The sequence below is a fragment of the Peromyscus maniculatus genome, chromosome 3 (genome assembly GCF_049852395.1).
Source record: "Peromyscus maniculatus bairdii isolate BWxNUB_F1_BW_parent chromosome 3, HU_Pman_BW_mat_3.1, whole genome shotgun sequence".
In the NCBI taxonomy this organism is placed as follows: domain Eukaryota; kingdom Metazoa; phylum Chordata; class Mammalia; order Rodentia; family Cricetidae; genus Peromyscus; species Peromyscus maniculatus.
The window spans coordinates 150853302-150874976 of NC_134854.1; the positions used below are offsets into that span (position 1 = coordinate 150853302).

At 42.2% G+C, this 21675-nt stretch overlaps 1 protein-coding gene across 1 annotated transcript in view; it reads right to left on the reverse strand.

The window, feature by feature from the left end:
* Positions 1-10841: 10841 nt before the first annotated feature.
* LOC102921878 (alpha-2-macroglobulin-like protein 1) overlaps positions 10842-21675 on the reverse strand; it is a 43297-nt gene continuing 32463 nt past the window's right edge. The window contains exons 27-36 of the mRNA XM_006987853.4: positions 19398-19472; positions 17792-17957; positions 16854-17065; positions 15607-15816; positions 14583-14707; positions 13882-13972; positions 13318-13386; positions 11930-12029; positions 11204-11279; positions 10842-10994 (exon numbers count right to left, since the gene is read on the reverse strand). Of these exons, the coding sequence (XP_006987915.1) occupies positions 11227-11279; positions 11930-12029; positions 13318-13386; positions 13882-13972; positions 14583-14707; positions 15607-15816; positions 16854-17065; positions 17792-17957; positions 19398-19472 (1101 nt within the window). The 3' untranslated portion in view covers positions 10842-10994; positions 11204-11226. The remainder of the gene's footprint in view (positions 10995-11203; positions 11280-11929; positions 12030-13317; positions 13387-13881; positions 13973-14582; positions 14708-15606; positions 15817-16853; positions 17066-17791; positions 17958-19397; positions 19473-21675) is intronic.

The following is a 21675-nucleotide window of genomic DNA, read 5'->3' on the forward strand; positions in this document are numbered from 1 at the left end:
AACTTTTTGAAGTTACCCAAATGTTTAAAAATGGTGCTTAGAAGCTGCCACTAACTCAGGTTAATACTTAGCACTTTAAACAATTTTTAAAGAAAAATAAAATAAATCACATGGTTTGATGAAATCTATCAATATGCTTGACATTTTTAAAAAAAGGACAATAAATGCAAATACATAATATCTCCTCTTGGTAATTCATGGAGCATTGCCTTTACTCAATGACATAAATGAAATTTACCTTAGAATGTCAGATAAGGTAAGTTTGGAGGTATGTGCTTCATAGTCTTTTTTAAGAAATTGAAAAAAAAGTAAAGCCAAGTTCAACTTTGGTAGTTTAATCATGACTTTGGCCTGTCATTGTTTCCTTATCTGAGGTGAATAGACGTTTGTGTCAGGCCTCCCCAGGGATAATTCTGACACTACAGGGGTGCGCGTGTCTGAGGATGCATGCAAGTGTGGAGGTCAGAGGCTGTCATCAGGAAACTTCCCTATTGCTCCCCACTTTATTTTTGAGGTAGTCATCTCTCTCTTGTCCTAGAGCTTACCCATTGGCTAGACTGGCTGGCCAGAGAGCTGCTGTGATCTTCCCATCTCTGCCTCATGGGCCTGGGACCACAGGTGCACACTTCCACACCTGGCCTTTTATGTGAATGAGCACAGGTGAATACCTCCATGGCTGGCCTTTTATGCAAATGAACACAGACTTTTGCTAATATAGCACTCCAACTTTTAGTTGACCAGAACCATGGTCTACACTTTAGCCCATTATATACACAAACAACATCTGCTAATAACCTAGATTGCAGTTCAGTACTTGTTGTTAAATTAGTTTGTCTTTTAATGAACTCCTGTATTTAAGGTAATTCTTGTACTTCTCAGTTCCAGGCTAAGCAATGAGGTTGGAGAGCTACTGTCTAAATGTAAGACATCCTCACCTTCAGTTTTTCCCATGCTCATTTACTACTGTCCTGTTCTCAGCACAAAGTAGATAGCAACTAGAAAAGGTAAAAGAGTGTTTTTAAGCAAAAAAAGGTCATTTATACATGAGTACAGCAAATCCCAGAATGAGCAAGAAGAACTAATTTCTAATGTCATTGTTTTCTCATACCAGCAATAAATTTGAGTGAAATGGGTGTTTGAAGCTTAAGACGAGCTGAAGATTCCTTGATTATAAGAGTTTACACAGCCGGGCGGTGGTGGCGCACGCCTTTAATCCCAGCACTCGGGAGGCAGAGGCAGGAGGATCTCTGTGAGTTCGAGGCCAGCCTGGGCTACCAAGTGAGTCCCAGGAAAGGCGCAAAGCTACACAGAGAAACCCTGTCTCGAAAAACCAAAAAGAAAAGAAAAAAAAAAAAAAAAAAAAGAGTTTACACAAATATTGATTTTTTTTTTTTTTTTTGGTTTTTCGAGACAGGGTTTCTCTGTGTAGTTTTGCGCCTTTCCTGGAACTCACTTGGTAGCCCAGGCTGGCCTCGATCTCACAGAGATCCACCTGCCTCTGCCTCCCGAGTGCTGGGATTAAAGGCATGTGCCACCACCACCCGGCTTAAATATTGATGTTTTAAGTTGTCTTTTTTGTAAGAAACTAGAAGGAAGGTCTTCTCTCCAGGGCACATCTAAAATACATGCGACACTGCTGGGAAGAGGGTCTTCACACACTAAAATAACTCACAAGTCGTGTCGAGGGTCAACTGTAGGACAGTGATGGCTGCACAATCATAAGATTAGCGGTCACACACAATTTCAAGGATTCTAGAAATGATGTTGAAATAGACTGAGGCCAAAGTTGACTCTGAATGGCAGATTTTTACCAGATGTCAAACACAAACCTTGAGGAGCCCATGAGATGGCTGGGCAGGTCAAGGCACCTGTGTCCAAATCTGACAACCTAAGTTTGAGCTTTAGGACCCACACGGTAAGAGATAAGTAATCCTTGAGCAGAGGCTGTGCTCTGGCCTCTGCCTGTGCGCTGTGGCATGTGTCTAACCCCACAAGATAAACAAATCAGTGTGTAGATGGTAAATCCTGTGGCATTCCAACAACTCTTACACATTCATCAAGATGAGCAAATTCATATTCTACTAACCACCGAAGTTTTAACGGCAATGACAAATTGCTTTTGTGAATAAAAAGCAAAACTGTGTCTGAATTATACCATTAAATATTTATAGCAACAAGGGTTACAGGAGTTGATGTCTTCATTGCTGATAAATTGGGTATGTTAATTAAACAACGAATATTTTAAACCATCAGAGTAAAACTACTTAAAAAAAAAAACCTGTGGAAAATATCATGACCTTTGGACATAGTCCTAACCCAGTGTCACTTCCTGAGACGTGTGTTTGCAGAGTTGGGTAACTGTGAGTGGGCTGAGAGTGCAGCTGTCCTCCCCTGTCAGTGTACACTGGAGGAGCTACCTTTTGAATTGCCGACATTTGGAGACATAAACGGAAGCTCATATGAGTACACGGTGTTACAGACATGGGTTCTAAGGAAAAAACAGAAGGGGGAACAATCATTGCCACAACTCATCCAGCACCATAACTTGGTGTGTTTTCTCCCGTTGTGAGTCTTGCTCTGGCAGAGGACGGAGTGGGAAAGTGAGAGGATTACACAATGTATTTCCACCTTGCAGCCCTCAGTGGGTGCTCCTGAGCGGAATCTGGGAGGGAGGAAGAAAGACAAACAGGACGTGAACAATGTGCTATTTTTATTTTGCAAAGACACATGCTTTGTGTCACACAGTGTCAGCATTCAGAGATCAGCTTGGGATTGTCAAGGGAGACAGGACTCATCCGTTCTGTCTTTTTGCAAGACTTCAATGACATTCCCCACCCCCTATACACATGATGAAAATGCCCTTGTAGAAAATTAATCTTCTGACTGGGGTAAGATGAAATCTCAAAGTAGTTTAGTCTGCATTTCTGTGATGGCTAAAGCTGTGGAACAGGAAAAAAATGTTTCTCAGCTATTTTTATTTCATTTTTGAGGACTTTATGTTTAGTTCCACACCACAATTTTAAATTGGGTTGTTGTTTTCTTGGTGTTTAGTTTTCTGAGTCCTTTGCATGTTCTAGATAGTAACTCCCCATCAGATACAAAGCTGGTAAAATTTTTTTCCCATTCAGTAGGTTGCTGCTTCACTCAAATAATGGTATCCTTTTCTATTCAGGAACTTTTTAGTTTCATTAGGTACCATCTATCAGTTATTGGTTTTAATGCCAGAGTCTTATTCAGGAACTCGTTTCTTGTACCAATGAGTTCGTGTATATCTCCTGTTTTCTCCTATGTTAATTAGGATTGGGGTTCCAGGTCTTATGTTGAGGTTCTTGGTCCATTGAGTTTTGTGCAGGGTAGGACATAAAGATCTAGTTTCATTTTTCTATATATAGTCATTCAGTTCGATCAGTATGATTTGTTGAAGGTGCTGTCCTTTTTTCAGTGTGTGCTGTTGGCCTCTGATAAAAATAAGGTGGCTGTAGAAGTGTGTGCTTATATTTGGGTTTGCAATTTTATTCCATTGATTAATGTGTTCATTTTTTTTTTTTTTGAGGCAGGCTTTTTTGTATAGCTTTGGTTGGAACTCACTCTATAGAACAGGCTGGCCTTGAACTCACAGAAATCCACCTGCCCCTGCTTCTGGAGTGCTGGAATTAAAGGCGTGAGCCACCACCTCCGGTCATGTGTCCATTTTTATGCTGTCTTAATTACTTCAGCTTTGCAGTATAACTTGAAATCTAGGATGGTGAAATCTTCATCAGCTTTGTTGTTCAGGGTTGTTTAGACTCTCCAGGGTTTTTGTGCTTCCATATTAAATTTAAGATTTTTAAAGAAATTTCTATGAAGAGTTGTGTTGGAATTTTGATGGGGATTGCACTTAATCTGTAGGTTGCTTTGGTGGGATGGCCATTTTCACAATATTAATTCTACTGATCTGTGATCATGGGAGGCCTTTCTTTCTTCTGATATTTTCTTCAATTACTTTTTGCATTGTGTTGTATGACATACTTTTGGGGAGACACAATAAACACATATCTCCTCATCCCAGAAAGGAGCCTGTGACAGACCAAAGTAATGAGTGCAGCAATGTCTAATTCGGTGAACCAATGATGTTTTAGTCATTCTTCTATTGCTGTGAAGGGACAATGTGGGGGCCCCCAAACAGCTTGACCACACAGCTGCCAAGACAGGCTTAGAGGCCCAGACACAGCTTCTGGCAGGCAACACCTGGACCCAGGAAAAGCCTTAAGCTGACCCAACCCAGTGGAGCCTACACCTAAGGGGAAAGACCTGACATTCCAAACATTCCATATACCCTACACAAATGTCAGCCAATCAGGGTCCTGAACCCTGGAAATCTCCTCACTCCAACCTCTGCTATGAAAAAAAAACCCACCCCACCTGAGCTCAGGGCTCTCAGCATCAGACAGAGAGATCAAGCTCAGAGCTTGAAAAATAGAGGTTCTTTGCTTTTACATATGGGATTCAGTCTCTGTGGTGGTCTTTTGGGGGTCTCTGTGATCTGGGCATGACATCACCACAACCAAGGTAACTCTTACAAAAGTAAGCATTTAATTGGGGACTTGCTTGTAGTTTCAGAAGGTTAGTCCGTTATCATGGCAGGAAACATGGCAGCAGCCATGGCAGGCAGGGTGCTGAAGAAGTAATTGAGAGCTACAACATGATCTGTAGGCAGAGACATAGACTGGGCCTACCATGGCCTTTTGATACTTCAAAGTCCACACCTAGTGACACACTTCCTCCAACAAGGCCACATCTCCTAATCCTTCTAATTTTATCAAAGAGTTCCCCTCCCTGGTGAGTAAGCATTCAAACATATGATCTTGTAGGGGCCATTCTTATCCAAACCACCATATTCTACTCCCTGGCTCCTGTAGGTTTGTAGCCATATAATTAATGCAAAAGTACATTCATTCCAATTTCAAAAGTCCCCATTATCTATCACAGTCTCAACACTGTTTAAAAGTCCAAAGCTCATAGTCTCTGAGATTCATGGCAATCTCTTAACTGTAACCCTCTGTAAAATCAAATAAAAAAGCAGATCACATGCTTCTAACATACAGTGGCACAGGATACATATTACCATTCCAAAAGGGAGAAAAGAAAACATAGTGAGGAAACATTGGGCCAAGGCAAGATCTAAAACCAGTAGGACAAACTCCAAATTCTGCATCTCCATGTCTGATGTAAAAGCGCTCTTCAGATGTCTAACTCCTTTCAGCTTTGTTGACTGCAACACACTTCTCGATCTTGGGCTGGTTCCACACCCTGTAACTCCTCTTGGCAGGTATCATATGGCACTGGCATCTCCAACATCTTGGGGTCTTCAATGAAGTCCAGGCTTCATCTTCACAGCTTCACAAAATGTTCCCTCTGGGGCTTCATGATGGGACAGCCCTGACACATGCCTGACCTCAGTGGCTTTCCTTAGCTGAGGAGGGAGATTCCACAATCCCTTTCCTGTATCATTGACTCTAAAGCCAACCACTTTGGCCAAACTCAGTAGCCCGAACTACCAAGTGCAGCTGCTTGTTGGGGCTGGAACATGGTCACCTCCTTTAATTACATTTACACCAGATCTTGTTGGTGATGGCTGTACTGACTAGTTTTATGTCAACTCGACACAAGCTAGAGTTATCTGAAAGGAGGGAACCTCAATTGAGCAAATACCTCCATAAGATATCACTACAGGGCATTTTCTTAATTAGTGATTGATGGGGGAAGGGCCCAGTCCATTGCAGGTGGTGCCATCCTTGGGCTGGTGGTCCTGAGTTCTATAAGAAAGCAGGCTGAACAAGCCAGGATGAGCAAGCCAGTAAGCAGCATCCCTCCATTGCCTCTGCATCAGCTCCTGCCTCTAGGTTCTTGTCCTGTTTGAGTTCCTGTCCTGACTTCCTTCAATGAGAAACAAGTGCTGTGGAAGTGTAAGCCAAATAAACTCTTTTCTCCCTAAGTTGCTTTGGTCATGGTGTTTCATCATAGCAATAGTAACTAACTCTAACTAAGACAGTGGTTTCCTTCATTGCTCAAGTCTTTAGTTTGCTTTCACAAGTTGGAAGCTTAGCTTGGTCTTGCTTGGAGGTCACCACTCCCTTTATTCCATTTAGCATCAGGTTTTTCTTGAAAATTTTCATCTTCTTGAGCACTGGACTTAGCTTTATTGCACTTCCTGGTGCTCCTTTTCTTCTCAAATTGTACAGCTTGTATTTCTCTTTGTCCAACTTGCTCCTTTTCATTATTATAGATCAGCATGGAAGCCATCACTAATAACCACATGACACAGTCAATATCTGGTTGTCCTGAAATATCCTTTGCCCTATCACTAATCTAAAACTCTTAAATTGAACCTCAGGCAGATTTTTTGGGGCAGGGGCAGAAAACAGCCACATTTCACCAAAATATCACAAGAACAGTCTCTAGGTCACTTACTAATATTCTTTCCCTGTGAAACCTCTTGAGCTGGGCCTGCACAGTTCAAATTACCCTCTGCACTGTCTCCCATGCTCTTACTAGGAAGGCCCATTAAGGCCCACTTAAGGCTTCCAAGCATTTTTCTAGTCCACTAGTCAGCTCCACAGTCTTCCACATTCCTCCATCAAACAGCAGGGGCAGGCCTGTCACAGCAATACCCCGTCCCTGGTTCCAAACTCTTAGTCACTAGTTTATTTCTTATAAAAGAAAGCATTTAGCTGGGGGGCTTGCTTACAGTTTCAGAGGTTTAGTTCATTATTGTCATGGCAGGGAGCGTGTCAGCACATATGACACTGAAGAATTAGTTAACAGCTACATCCTAACCCACAAGCAGAGAGAGAGAGAGAGAGATAGAGAGAGGAAGAGAGAGAGAGAGATAGGAGGGAGAGGGAGGGAGGGAGGGAGAGAGAGAGAGGAGAGAGAGGGGAGGGAGAGGGAAGGGGAGGGAGAGGGAGGAGGAGGGAGAGGGAGGGAGGAGAGAGAGAGAGAGAGAGAGAGAGAGAGAGAGAGAGAGAGAGAGAAGGAGAGAGAGGAGAGAGGGGAAGGAGAGGGAGGGAGGGAGAGGGAAGGGGAGGGAGAGGGAGGAGGAGGGAGAGAGAGAGAGAGAGAGAGAGAGAGAGAGAGAGAGAGAGAGAGAGAGAGAGAGAGAAGGAGAGAGGAGAGAGGGGAAGGGGAGGGAGAGGGAGGAGGAGGGACAGAGAGAGAGAGAGAGAGAGAGAGAGAGAGAGAGAGAGAGAGAGAGAGAGAGAGAGAAGAGAGAGAGAGAGAGATTGAGCTGGGTGGGGTATGGGCTTTTGAAAACCTTAAGGACCACTCCCGTGACATGACACACTTCCTCCAACAAAGGCCATATGTCTTAATCCTTTTAATTCTATCAAAGAGTTCCACTCCCTGGTGACAAAGCTTTTTATATGAGCCTGTAGGGGGTATTCTTATTTAAATCACCACAAATGAGTTTTTTTATTGGGGTTACTAACAGGAATATAGGTGAGGGGTTGCTTCCAGGGAGAGGGATAATTCAAAAGTAGCTGTCTCTCTAGAAAGGCCACCCTCATGGTGACAGCTCTTACAAACTGCATCCCTGGAGCTCTTTACACAGCCACAGGCACAGGGCTTAGCATCTTTTGTAGCACAAATCCTAATCGGTCATAATAAAAACCCAGGGCCTGATATCAGGGTAAATGCTGAAAGATCAGAGAGACAAAGGAACAAGCCACAGCCACCTCTCACCTCACCAACTCCTCAGCCAAAAAGAGACTGAGTTCCTGTCTCCTCCCTGCTTACATTCCCTTTCTCCATTCAGCCTCATCACTTCCTGTTTCAACCTCCTTAGTGCTGGTTTTAAAAGCATGTGTGCCTCCCAAGAACAGGGAGCAAAGGCATGGAATCCTTAGTGCTAGGATTAAAGGTGTGAGCCACCACTGCCTGGCTCTGTTTCTCTTTTAGACTGGATCAATCTTGTGTAGTTCAGAGTGGCCTTGAACTCCTGATCTTTCTGCTTCTTCCTCTCAAGTGCTGGGATTACAGGTGTGTACCACCACTGCCTGGCCTCTATGGCTAACTAGTGGCTGGTTTTGCCCTCTGATCTTCAGGCAAGCTTTATTTATTAGAGCATACACAAAATACCACCACAATCTTTTCTTTCCACAGCTGGTGGAGTTTCCACCCCCCAGAAAATTTTTATTCATTTTGCACTGCTGGGTAGGGGCCTCAAAAATCTTTTAAGTTTTTGCTTTCTTGGATATGTGAACTTTTGTTTCCCTCCTGAGACTCATGAGCCTTCCTTTCTATACCGGAAGGACTGTTTCAATTTGGAGAAGGAAAATACCATGTAATACACTGTCTTAAAGTTTCCACTGTACATGTTTTTCACACTCTTTAGATGTGTTCATATATATACATATAGATGTATATATGTATCTATTGAATACATTCACACACACTACACACACAATGTGTAAGTAACATTCCCTCCAAATTGTTGTGATTCTACAGGTTGTCCTCAATAACTGTAGTGAGGCGATCATATTAGAACAACCAGTCAGGTACCTCTTCTCTCAAAAAACCTGCAACGAGTTACAGCTTTTTACAGAGAGAAAGCTAAGGTCTTAGTGATGACCCTCAGTCCCCTGAGTGGTCTGGCGTCTGGTGCCCATCCTTGATTTCTTCTGTTGGTCTGTTCACACTTAGTTGCTCTTCCTTGACCACAGAGCACATCCCTACCTTGTGAGTCTGTTTCTTTTCCTGGAATCTTATAACCAGGAATAATCTTTCCTGAGATATCTAGGTCTTGAGGTCCCTTTTCTACTCCAGGCCCTTGCTTGAATGCCATCGCTGCATGAGATTATCCCTAAAGTCGTGTCTCAAATGTTTATCCCTAAATTCCAGTCTTTCTGTTCCCAGCTCCCTGTTCTGGATCCCCTGACTCTTTACATCTCCCACAACATTTATCACTTTCTCATATCTCTATTATGTTTGTCCATTATGTCTGTGTGCATTGTTTGATTACATTATAAACATACTGTTTATCTTTCCCATCAGAAGGTAAGACTACAGGGGTGGCTGTTCCTATGCTTTCATTGACTGTCACACTTCAAGGTGACAGAGCTGGGCAGAAAGAGGAAGTGATGTAGCTGAGCAGAGAGAGGAAATGAGATGGCAGAACAGAAAGGCATATAGGCATGGGTAGACAGGAAGCAGGTCTCTTTGGAGACTGAGGGCTGGTAAGGTGAGGTTGGTATGGCTTTTCCTATTCCTCTGATCTCTTGGGTTTTAACCCCAATATCTGGCTCTGGATTTTTTTTTTTTTGTTAATAAGACCTTTTAGCAATTTATGTTACATCAAGGGAGTGTTCATCCACTGTCAACACTCAAGACTAGGACTCTCTAACTAGGTCAGCATGACATGGTCAACAAATCAACCTATCAAAACAACAAAAAGCTAAGTGCCTCAATTTTCTTGGAAATGTTATGCTATAAGAGGTATATTTTCACTGAGTGGAAACTGAGTATTCAGGCAGACTGTGTTTATTTGTTTTGATATTTTTATGAGTGCTGATGGCCTGTTTACATGCTAGACTTGCTATGTTTGATAACGTAGAAGAACCGAATCTTAACTAAGTGGAATAAGCTTAATCTCTTACACAGTTGGTGGCAAGTGCTCACTGTGATGCCAGCCAACGGGCATATGGTTAAATGTGTGTAGGTACTGTGACCATGATACCCTGAGTGGAGGAACTACAAGAGGAAGCACAACTAACCACCTAATGCTTTATATCTTCAAATTTTGTTGTATCCTGGTAGTCTAGGACAGTTGTTCTCAACCTGTGGGTCATGGTGTCCTGGAGGGTGGCCCAAGCCTATCAGAAAACACAGATATTAGCCGGGCATGGTGGTGCACACATTTAGTCACAGCACTTGGGAGGCAGAGGCAGGTGGATTTCTGAGTTTGAGGCCAGTCTGGTCTACAGAGTGAGTTCCAGGACAGCCAGGGCTGTTACACAGAGAAACCCTGTCTCGAAAAACAACAAACAAAAAGGGAATCTTTAAAAAAGGTAAGAAAACACAGATATTTACATTACAATTGATGACAGTAGCAAACTATTATGTTATAAAGTAGCAACAAAAATGATTTTATGGTTGGGAGGTCACCACAGCATGAGGAACTGTATTAAAGTGTCGCAGCATTGGGAAGGTTGAGAACCACTGCTCTAGGAGATATTGCTTCCAAATTCTTTAACTGCACAGCCACAGAACTTGGTAGCTTATTCTTGTCTGTAAAGAATCTTAGTGAATCCAGAAGCCCATGTTAAAGTTGATACAGAAACTTTTCGTTTCTAGCATTTTCTCCAGCTTCTTCCCACCTTTTTGTCCTCACCTGAAATCCATTACCACAGCAGGAACACTAAGTCAGACCAAGAGTAGACGTACAGTATTGCTTTCCTGGTACAAGTGTTACGCTTGAAGCCATACAACAGTTTTTAAAATGACAAAATGCCCTGCAGTTAGCCTCTCAATCCTGTACTCAATACATCACTTAATTCAGGACTCTTCTCTGCTTCCCACCTTCCCCGATTTCTGATCATTCCTGGAGAATGTTTTATTGTGTGTGTTTCTGCGTCGAGCTGACAGAATCCTTTTTTAACTTTAACCGAATCTCCCCACCTCCACTTCTACCTAGTACTCTCCCTCTTTGGGTTTTGAGGAGTCTTTCTGTATAGGTTAGGTGCCCAAACTTGAGTTTAAAGTTGAAAAAAAAAAAAAAGGAAGCAGATTATTCAGTGGCACTCACAAAGCCCTGAGATTTCCATAATGAAAAGTAGGAAGAACAGAAAACAATGGCCCCAGACTTGAAATGATGTCATTTAATGAGAAGAAAGGAACTGAAGCTGTCAGGAAGTCAACTGTGATTGAAGACTCTTCAGGATATGAGCTGCTTGGTCATGGCTCTCTTTCAGGATGGTGACCAGGAGAATAGTTTATTCAAAGAAATAGTTTCCTACCTGGAATTTAAGACAATTTTAACAATAAATACACAAGTGTATATGTCTCTATATGTACATACATATATATGAATCTATAAATATAACATGCATGCTGATATATAAGTATGTGTACATATATATTTATGACCTGTCAAATTATTCATACAAATGAGAGATTTGTAAGAAGCACATGCATTGCTGTGAAGGCTTCAACACAATATCCTTACTTTTCTCTATGCTCTGCTTTGTCTTATTGGGAATCCGAAATGTTATCGATGTTGTAAGAATCAAAGGCATATTCATCTGAAAAATAAGAAGAGCATCTGTCTTTATCAAGTCTCCAACTGTGTGTAACTAGACTGTGGCAGGCCATACAAAGACATTAAATTGTATCTTTCCAATACTTTTTCAAGAGAAGTAATCCCTCATGCATTTGTCAATCCTTAAATATTCTCCTAAGGCAAGTTCTGTGATGGAATCCATTAAGTTAGCAAGGACAGAGTGTGCTATCTACTCCTTGACAGATTTTTCCGAGCTGACCTTCCAGGGGATGTGCCATGGTCTCCACAACACACTAAGTGTTTTGAAACATAATTCATTATATTTTTTCCATCAAGGTTTTCACTTCCATTCTTAAGTCAAAACCAGAGAAGCCACATGCAATAGTCAACCTTTGATCCAGTAAAGACAACAGAGAAAGGCTTGGAAGGTTAGCATCGTTTATATTCCAAGTGAAGGGTGAGTCTTCACAATTCATCAAAGAGATGCCAAGTGTTAGGGATACCTTGGGAACTGGCACAGTCAGAATCCACACCATGGAATTAAAAAAATGTTACACAACAGAAAACCATCACTTACTCACTTTTTGAAGACAGACAGTGATGATTTGGGGGATGTAGCGGCTCAGAGTGTGAGCTACGGACATGTCCGACAGCTGTGACGTGGTTGCTTACCTTTCTCGTAACTGTGGACCGTGACTGGGGCAGGCTGGATGTTGGACACAATGTTGGTTTGCTCGACAGAGAAGGTGAAGCTGGTTGGTGCCCTGGGAACCTAAAAAGACACGAATGATAAGCAAGTCCTAGTAGGTCTGAAAAAACAAAGTCATCGAGAAACTTACTCCACAAGCTCATGACCTACCTAATTAAAACCCGAAATCCCGTCACTGTCTTATAGAATAGCAAAACAACGAGTCAGCTGACATTAAATCACGCAAACATTAAGTCACACTGCCTAGGTGAACACGTTAGAGAATTGTCGGTTTGTGTGAGTAGGAATGATGTGTGCCTAAAAAGCAAGGCTCTAAAATTCACATCATGGTTTGGAGTTCCTCAACCCCCAAAACAAAAATAGAATTACTATACAACTCAGAAAGCCTATTTGTGAGGGTGCATCCAAGATAAATTAGACTTTTATCTTGAAAAGGCACTGCCATACTCACTTCAACATTGGCCACAATTGCCAAGGTATAGAAATAACCTGAAATAACCCATGTCTGTCTATCAACAGATTGGTGGATATAGAAACTGTGGTACGTGTACAATAGGAAATTATTTGGCATGTTAGAAGAAGAACACCTTTCACTATTGACAAAGGAAGTCTGATGGGGCAGGGAGAGTCAGTTTTTTTAGGGGTGTGGTCTCTGGTAGGTTGACCATGCTACAGTGTGCATGTTCCATACCCATGTGCATATGAGTAGCACTAATGAGACCCATGGGTTATTAAAAAAAGGACATGAAGTTTGGAGGGAGTGTGTGTGTGTGTGTGTGTGTGTGTGTGTGTGTGTAAGGTTCCTGGGAGGTGGTGTGGGGAATAAAGAGTGACTATGATTAAAATATGTTGTATATGTGTATGAAACTCAGTAAGAATAAATTTTAAAGTATTATACTAAAAATGTAATTATATGAAGAGAGGGTTGTTTGCTTGTTTACAATAATCTGAAATGCATATGTATATCAAAATGTCACAGTATACATTTTAAATATACACAGTTTAAACAATAAAAAAATCATGTTATCCTTCATTGGAGTTCAAGCTGTAGAAGAATTAATTATTTGTCTCTGTAAATGACTCCATTACATTCTGTAAGGAATGAAGATGCCTCTAAATATGAGAACTATCTAGTCAGGCAACCATGCTTACATGAAATAACTGGTTAATAGAAAGGATATGATTAGTGAGACAGAACACTGACTATACTCAATGTCTCATTAAACAATACGTTCTTTCACACACATCTATGATAAACAGAAGTTTTCAAACACCCTTCAGAAGACAAAGCCATGAAATAAAACTCAGAGACAAAGCATGAAAGAAAAAAAACTATTGCTGCTGAACTTACATCTTTCAAGTAGAGAAGAACGTGGCCTTTCTTTATGTCTGTCTTCGTTACTTGGCTGTTGTGTTCAAGCTTTGAAGAGATTGACAGGAAGGGATGAGGATCAGGCATTAGAATACCCGAGAGTCCCCCTCTAGAAATGAACACTGTGCCTTCTATTTAGGGAAATGTCCCTTGGCACCTCAGTGTTTCTGTGAGTATATGAGGGAACTGGGCAAGGAAATACATGATGAACCTTGGCATAATGACTGTGCATTACTGCAGAATAAGAATATAGTTTGCATGCCTTTAATCCCAGCACTCGGGAGTCAGAGCCAGGTGGATCTCTGTGAGTTCGAGGCCAGCCTGGTCTACAAAGTGAGTTCTAGGAAAGGTGCAAAGCTACACAGAGAAACCCTGTCTTGGAAAAAAAAAAGAATATAGTTTCTTCTCTTCCAGTACAGACCAAAGACACATGTGAAATCTGAAGACGTATGCTTGGATGAAGGATTCCATTATTTAGTTTGATTTTTTTTCTTACGTATTCACATTTTCTCTGTACTAGTGAACAGGGCCACTCGTATTTACCTCCTGGATGGATGAGGGGACAGGAGTGAACCCAGAGAGCATCTTCACATCCACAAGGACCATATCGGAGCTTTCATGAGTTCCCGTATACCTGGCATGAAAAAGCAAACACATTTCTACATGGATTTAGAAACATGAGCTCTCTCAGTGTGGGTGGCAGGCGGACAGATACACCAATAAGCATGGTGTCTGGAGAGCTGGCAAAGGCTGCAAGGGAAGGAGCTGGAAAACTTCATTCTCCAATGTCAAAGAATCATCACAGCTGCATCACAGTGGACGAGATGACAAGTGTATGACCTGACATTAGCTGGTACAGATGATGAAGTCTGTGGACGCAAAGTTTCCCCAATCTCTCCAAGTCAGAATTTACAGACAAAATTTCCGTGTTTATGTTATGTAGGTTCTTGTCAGCTTTAGATTTGCCCAACACCAGAGGAGATCTTCCACACTGTTGATCTGTCAGCAAGGCAACAGCTCCCAGGTTGTAGCTGAGGAGTGTGAACCACACATGCATAGATGGACCTTGCTGAAGATTTGCTACTGAGCCAGGAGTGAAGTAACTGTGGTGTAGAATATCACCCGTCAACACATGACTCACCATAGTCACCATCATTCAAACTTGTTTTTATTCAGTCCTACTTGAAACAATTCTTTGATGTAATTCTCTAACCTAGAAGTGGATATCAAGATGTTATACTTACTCGAGGGTCACTGTGAGGTCAAACTTAGTCTGGAATACATCTGAAGAGTTGCTTTCCCCCATTTTCAAGGAAAGGGAAAATCCTGATGCCTTCTTAGGAAGTGGCACATTGTACCTGAGGGTGGCCTGGAAAGGATAACATTTTACAAAGAATCTGTAGTAAGAACCGAAGGACCTGTTGAATATCTAACTCCACTACTAATGTGCCTTACATCGCTATCATCAGGGGACCAGGATAAACTAAATGTAGGTTTCATGAGACACAGCATGATGATGTAATTTGATGAGGGTGGAATACTTCTACCAGCAGTATTCCTCAAGAAACTTGTTAGTTAGCTGTGCTTATGCAAAACTGTCCAAGAACGAATTTAATTCATAAAAATGTTTAATTTGCATATCTGTGCTTATGTGAGTGTATATGTGTATGGAGAGAGAGAAAGACGGAGGAGAGAGGAGACGAGAAAGAGGATCATGAAATGGAGAGAAGAGCTCTTGTTTGGGAGGGGATAATGGAGTGCATATGACATAAAAGAGAAGACAAGTAAGAACAAAACATGCATGAGAATGCTATCATGAAGCCTATTACTCTGCATGCCAACTTTATTATTTTTTAAAGACTTATTTTATTTCATGTGTATGGGTGTTTTGCCGGCATCTATGCACCACTTGTGTGCAGTGCCCAAGGAGGCCAGCAGAGGGCATCAGATCTCCTGGAACTGGAGTTGTAACCGCAATGTAGGTGCTGAGAATCAAACTCAGTGTCCTCTACAAGAGTAGCCAGTACTCTCCTCAATCACTGAATCGTCCTCTAGTCCCTCTGTGTGTTAACTTTAAAATGAATAAAAAATGGGAATAACTTCTACATAACATAGCTTGTATTTTCTGCTATTGATTATAAAAATGTGAGGGAAGTAGAGATAACTATAGGAAGAGTCAAAATGACAAAACACTTCACGTGTAACTGAAGAGGGATCTGAATTCTTGCAGGCAAGCTCAGTTCTCTCTCTGAGGAGGGCCTCCATTACCTGGATAAAGGCACAGCCTTCTCCTTCTACAGCCACTGTGTACTGTCCGTGCCCTCTGGACAGTTTTGAGCGCTGTACCACAAGGCGGTTATCATTGTCGACAGTGAAAACTTCCTCAGATTCCTCAGTGTTCAAGGTGACGGTGTTTTGTGAGTTAGAGCCAGTTAGCTTCATGTATCGGGTCAGGGCGAGAAGGCACACCGTGGTGTCCTGCGTGGAACAGTGGTGCAAGGTCAGTCATGGTTGTCCCAGCCAGTTCCTACAAACATTCCTGAAGCTGGAGATAGGACAAGAAACGATGCCCCGAACAACAGAGAATGTTTACATGTGTGAGACGCTGCCAATTCATTTTCTTTAGCAAAACTTAATTTGATTTTAGTTTTCTAAAGATAAATAACCATCCCCACTGGGGAAAATCACGTCACGTGTACTCAGAAAGTGAAGGTGTGGTGCAATAGGATGACTTAAAGAGGGGCCAAAGTCAGAAGAGGTCTCTGGAAATTCCTCAGCCTGCCATCTCATGGGGACTCAGCCTTAAAGGAGAGAGAAGGAAACTCGTGCAATGAAGCTGCAACTCCCCTGACTTCCAATTTTCCCTGTTAGGGAAGGAATCATCCACTGCTTCATGGCCATTCATTTTCTTGTTTCCCGTTCCCTCTCTTTTCTTTTTCTGATGTGGGGACCACAGAAGCCAGGAGAGATCTTTATTCCTAACTGGCATGTGGTTTGACCTTTGTGCCATCAGATATCAACTGTACCAAGACTCTGTTCTTACACAGAAAACTCTTCTAGACTAACATTCCACTGTGCAGTGGAGAGACAGATAGCCTGAATTCCTTAAAGGGAGGGTCTCACGCATCATCTGAAATAGAATCTCCCCAAAAGAGTGTCTGAAACACAATGACGAGCGCATGACTAAATAAAACAGGATTCAGAATATCAAGTGTGGGGGCTGGAGAGATGGCTCAGAGGTTAAGAGCACTGTTGCTCTTGCAGAGGACCTAGGTTTGATTCCCAGGACCCACATCGTGGCTCACAACCAACTCCAGATCAAGGTAATATAGCAGGCATGTATGTGGTGCACACACATGCATAGAAAACATTCATACACATAAAGCAAAATAAATCTTTACAGAGAATATCAAACGTTCTTCATCCCAGAATCTATGTTTGCATGACCGTTATTGTTGCCATCTAGAGTGGCATCTTCCGCATTAAACACATTCACCTCATATCAGGCTAATCACCTGTATGGCAGAGAAGCCTCCGTGGGAGTTCATCCGCTGGGCGAGCCACTGAACAATCTTACTAGCATAATCAAGGTCCTGAGTGACCTGAGAAACGACAGCCAACAGCACATAGCAGGTCTTCTCTGTCTCACCAGAAAGTGCCGAAGGAACGAACGATGGGGAGCCTTCTGTTTCGTGTTTCTCTTCTTTCTCCCAGTGTATCATATTATCTGAGAAAACGGAGAAATGGGTCTCTATAAAAAGAATTTTCACAGTCCTTAAAACAAGCTGCTATAACTTACCCATTCAGAGGGGACAGGTTCTAGTCTTTGGATTCTTGTTGTATCCTAAATTTTAAATTCATATACTGAAGTCTTAACCTCAGAATGTGATTGGATTTTGGGATAGGATCTTTAAAGAGATAAAGTTAAAAGGAGCTTTCTAAGGTGCTACACGGTCCAGTTTGATGGTGATTATGAGAAGAGGAAATATGGACATACAAAAGGGTGCTAAGGCTGTCCACATACAGAGGAAACACCACACCAGGGCAAAGGGCAAAGTCCCCACACTTCCTGCTATTTGGATCTTAGGCTTTTACCCTCTAAGAGAGGAAAAGCATTCTGAGGTTTAAGTTAGCCAGGCTGTGGTATTTTTCCATACAGACTCTGGGAATAAGTACGGTATCTCCTTAGGGTCATAAGTGGTTTCAGAAGTAATTATTGTCTGCAGCATGCTTAATTTCCTTTACTTCATCCGTTTGAGAACAAAAATGGTGAAAAAGAGAAAGAGAGAAATTAACTATCTGACAGTCTTTGAAGACACGCTGCTGCTGACGCGCCCTGGAGGAGGAGCAGAGGCCCCTTGGGGGAGGGAGGGCTCTGATGTGAGCCTCAGCCACAGCCTCCCTTCCTTTTCAGTAGTTTCTCCCCTGCGAAGCCACATGGACTAAGACTTACTGGTTTTTGTAGCAGATTGATCCAGGCTCTGGAGTAAGGATTTCACCTGCTGCTCTTTTCCAGCCAGTGCAAGCACGTAAGCCAGAACAGCTTGTGTGTCGCCGTTGGTGACACCATTCGAGAATGCCTCCTCCAGGCAATAGAGACCATTGCGGAGCGCGGGAAACTGGTGGAGGGGAAGAGATGCCCGTAAGTGACACCTGAACATTTCATGAGTTTGCTGAATACTTAAGCTAACCCCTGCTTATAATGCAGTTTACAATGTACATAATATATCCCCGAAGCACATTTTACATACAAACCTATCACATCTATTCACATACTCCATTTTTACTTACAAAACTATCATGTATTCACATGATCTATCTTTATTAAGCATCAGAAAAATAAATTTGGACTATTGTTAGTAGAGGGGAAACAAAATTTAAGGAGTAAAGTGAGTTTTGATATTAGATCGGCAATGTTTTACCTATAATATAAACTTCTTTCATGTCTCAAAACATACAACTGTATGTGTGTGCGTATCTATGTTGTGTATGTGCCATGGTGGTCAGAGGATGGATTTGGGTGCCGACCTGAAAACCACCAATTACCTCATTTGAGACAATGGCTAGAGAGTCCCAAGGATCTCCTCCATTCTCTGTCTCATCAGAAATAGGAATACAGGCATGTGTCACCATATTAACCTGCATTTGTACACAGATTCTAGGAACAGAGCTCAGGTCTTCCTCATGCATGTGAGGCAAGTACTTTACTGAGTGATCTCCCCAGATCACACACAGTTCTTTTAGACCTAAAATGTTTTACTTTCATCCTTTAAATAGAGGTTTGTATTTCCAGATACACTAACAACCCTGAAAACATAGTATCTCTTTCAGGAACAGATTTTGTAAATGGATAGTCTGTGGCCTGAAACCATATTGAAAATGCTTCTGTGACTTGAAAACAGACTTCTAGACTATGGATTTTCTGAGAGCAGACATTCTTTTTCACTGATAGTTGCCTTTGTTTTTGATTCTGGTCTTGCTGTATAGGCTAGACTGGCCTCAAACATCATGATCCTTTTGCCTTGATTTTTTTTTTTTTTTTTTTTTTTGGTTTTTCAAGACAGGGTTTCTCTGTGTAGCTTTGTGCCTTTCCTGGGACTCACTTGGTAGTCCAGGCTGGCTTCAAACTCACAGAGATCCGCCTGCCTCTGCCTCCCGAGTGCTGGGATTAAAGGCATGCGCCACCACCACCTGGCTTTGCCTTGATTTTATGCAACACTGGAGTAGTTACCACTGAACACTGGTGTGTGCCCTCATGGCTGCCACAGCAGAGGTTCATAATCCGAAGTCCATGGCTGCAGCTCAGGGAACATATAAATACCTGAGATCTTACAAAAAAGTATTTTTTTTCCATGACTGTATCCAAGCTGGGAGAAACCTCAATCCTATCAGTACACCAGAAGAATTTTGAATATCATCAGTTTAAAGGATGGTAATGGATTACATATTGTTGTCTTGGTATCTTATCCTGTCTACAAATTTCAAGTCATTCTGAATCCAGGGTCTATCTAATAATGTGCATTCAGCTAAGTAAAGCCAGAGATGATGGGAATTCATACACTGGAATCGAATCCAACTTCAAAGAACGCCCCGACGACATATGCAGTGAGCATAATATCCTCTTCATCGCTGCCCTGAAAACAAAGAAACAGTGAGCCATATTAGGATAGCAGAACACAAAAGAACAGCTGTTTCCGAATTGAGACTAACTAGGAAAAAATGCTTGACTGAACATTGTTATTCACAAAAACACTTTAACACATAGTTTTTAAGTTAGATAAATCGTAGTCATGCTATCTGAGTGAGATTCCATTAACACTCAGTGGAGTAATTAAATAAAACAAGAATGTTAAACGTATGTGAACTGTGCATAAGTATATGGTATTATGTGGCCTGGTGTTTGGCCTGAATTCTGAGCAGCTCACATGGCTCTTTTGGTATTAATTTGAGGAAAGCAAAGAAACATTTTGCTGATGCGGTTGGACAGAAAGGAGATGAAAGACTTCGTGGAAACTCCTGCCAAAGTGGCAGTTACAATAGCATCTTCCTGGGGCTCTACTGCTGTGATTAACACCATGACTGCTGTAATTTGCATGCAATTGGCCTCCATAAGCCCATAGGGGATGGTAGTATTAGGTGGCTTTGTTGGAGTAGGTATGGCCTTGTTGGAGGAAGCATGCCACTGTGGGGGTGGGCTTTGAGGTCTCCTATGTTCAAGCTACGCTCAGTGTAGACAGTTCACTTCCGGTTGTCTGTGGATCAAGATACAGAACTCTCAGCTCTTTCTCCAGCACCATGTCTGCTTCTGCACTGCCTGCCATGATGATAATGGACAGAACCTCTGGAACTGTAAGCTGCCACCCCAATGAAATATTTTCCTTTAATAAGAGTTGCCGTGGTCAAGGTGTCTCCTCACAGCAACAGGAACTAACTAAGACATGACAATGACCAAGAGCAGCTTGGGGAGGAAAGGGCTTATTTTACCTCACAGAGACTGTAGTCCCACAAGTTAGGGCAGAAACTCCAGGCTGAAGCAGAGGCCATGGAGGAATGCTGCTCACTAGCTTTTTCTCCCAAACTTGCCCGGCCTGCCCTGAGGTGGCATCAGTCACAAAGGTCTGGGCTTTCCCACATCAATCACTAGTTAAGAAAATGCACCACAGACTTGCCCACAGGCCACTCTGGTGGGGACATTTTCTCAGTTGAGGTTCCTTCTTCCCAAACGACTCTAGCTTGTGTCAAGTTGGCATAAAACTAGCCAGTACAGGTTATTAGAACTCATATATGAGTATAGTGCAAATTAGAAAAGAATTAAAACTGCATGAATTGTTCACTGATCATGCATAAAAATCCCTGGAGAAAACCAGCATTAAACAAACCATGACTTTGATGTTTTTGTTGTTGCTGTTTGGTTGGTTTTTGTTTTGGCTGTGTTATTTTTTAGACAGGGTCTTGCTATGTAGCCTTGGCTGGCCAGGAGCTCTCTAGCAGATAAGGCTGGCTTCAATCTCAAAGAGATCTGCCTGCCTCTGCCTCTTCAGTGTTGGTATTTAAGGTGTGGGCCACCATGCCTCACTTTTATTTTTTTGAGACAGACTCTCAGGTAGTCTACTTGTTAGTTGAGGATAACCTTGAACTTCTGCCCCTCCTGTCTCTCCTAATTCTCAAATGCTGTGATTACAGGGACGTGCCACCAAATCTGGTATATGCCTGGTAGGATCTGTGTGGGACTAGGGGTTGAATCCAGGGCTTCATGCACACTGCAAGCGTTTGTGAACAAAGTCCCCAGAAGGAAGTTACATTTGCCACTGAACTTTCTAAAAGGCTAATTAACTGATTAAAACATCAGTGGTCGTGGAGAGGTTGGAATGTAGCAGTTCCAGAACCCCGTTCAGCTTTCTTTAACCTCCTAAATAGCCATTCCTTGCGCACCTCTGTGTCTGACCTAACATCCTGTGACTAACAGATAAAAACTGTTTGGACTATATTAACTTAACAACTCCATAGCTTCCACCAACAAACAGCTAAGAGTGTCATCAGACAGTATCTGAGTCCTGGGGTCACCGAGTTTTCCCTGTTTTGCTGTGACTGCCTAGTCACTGTTCCCACTGATGTATTTGAAAAGTTCTCTGAGTTATGGCTTCCTTCGTTCTGTTACTTAAAAACTAAATCAAATTGTTAGAGTTGGAAGATGGAAGTTGGAGTGACCTCAATCTGTGTTCCTGGACCATGGTCACTCACGCTGGGCTTCAGAATAAACCCTCTCTCATTCTCTTTGAGGTGAGAGCTGTGTCTTTGTGTTGACACCCTCTACCAACCGAGCTAGCTGCATTCCTA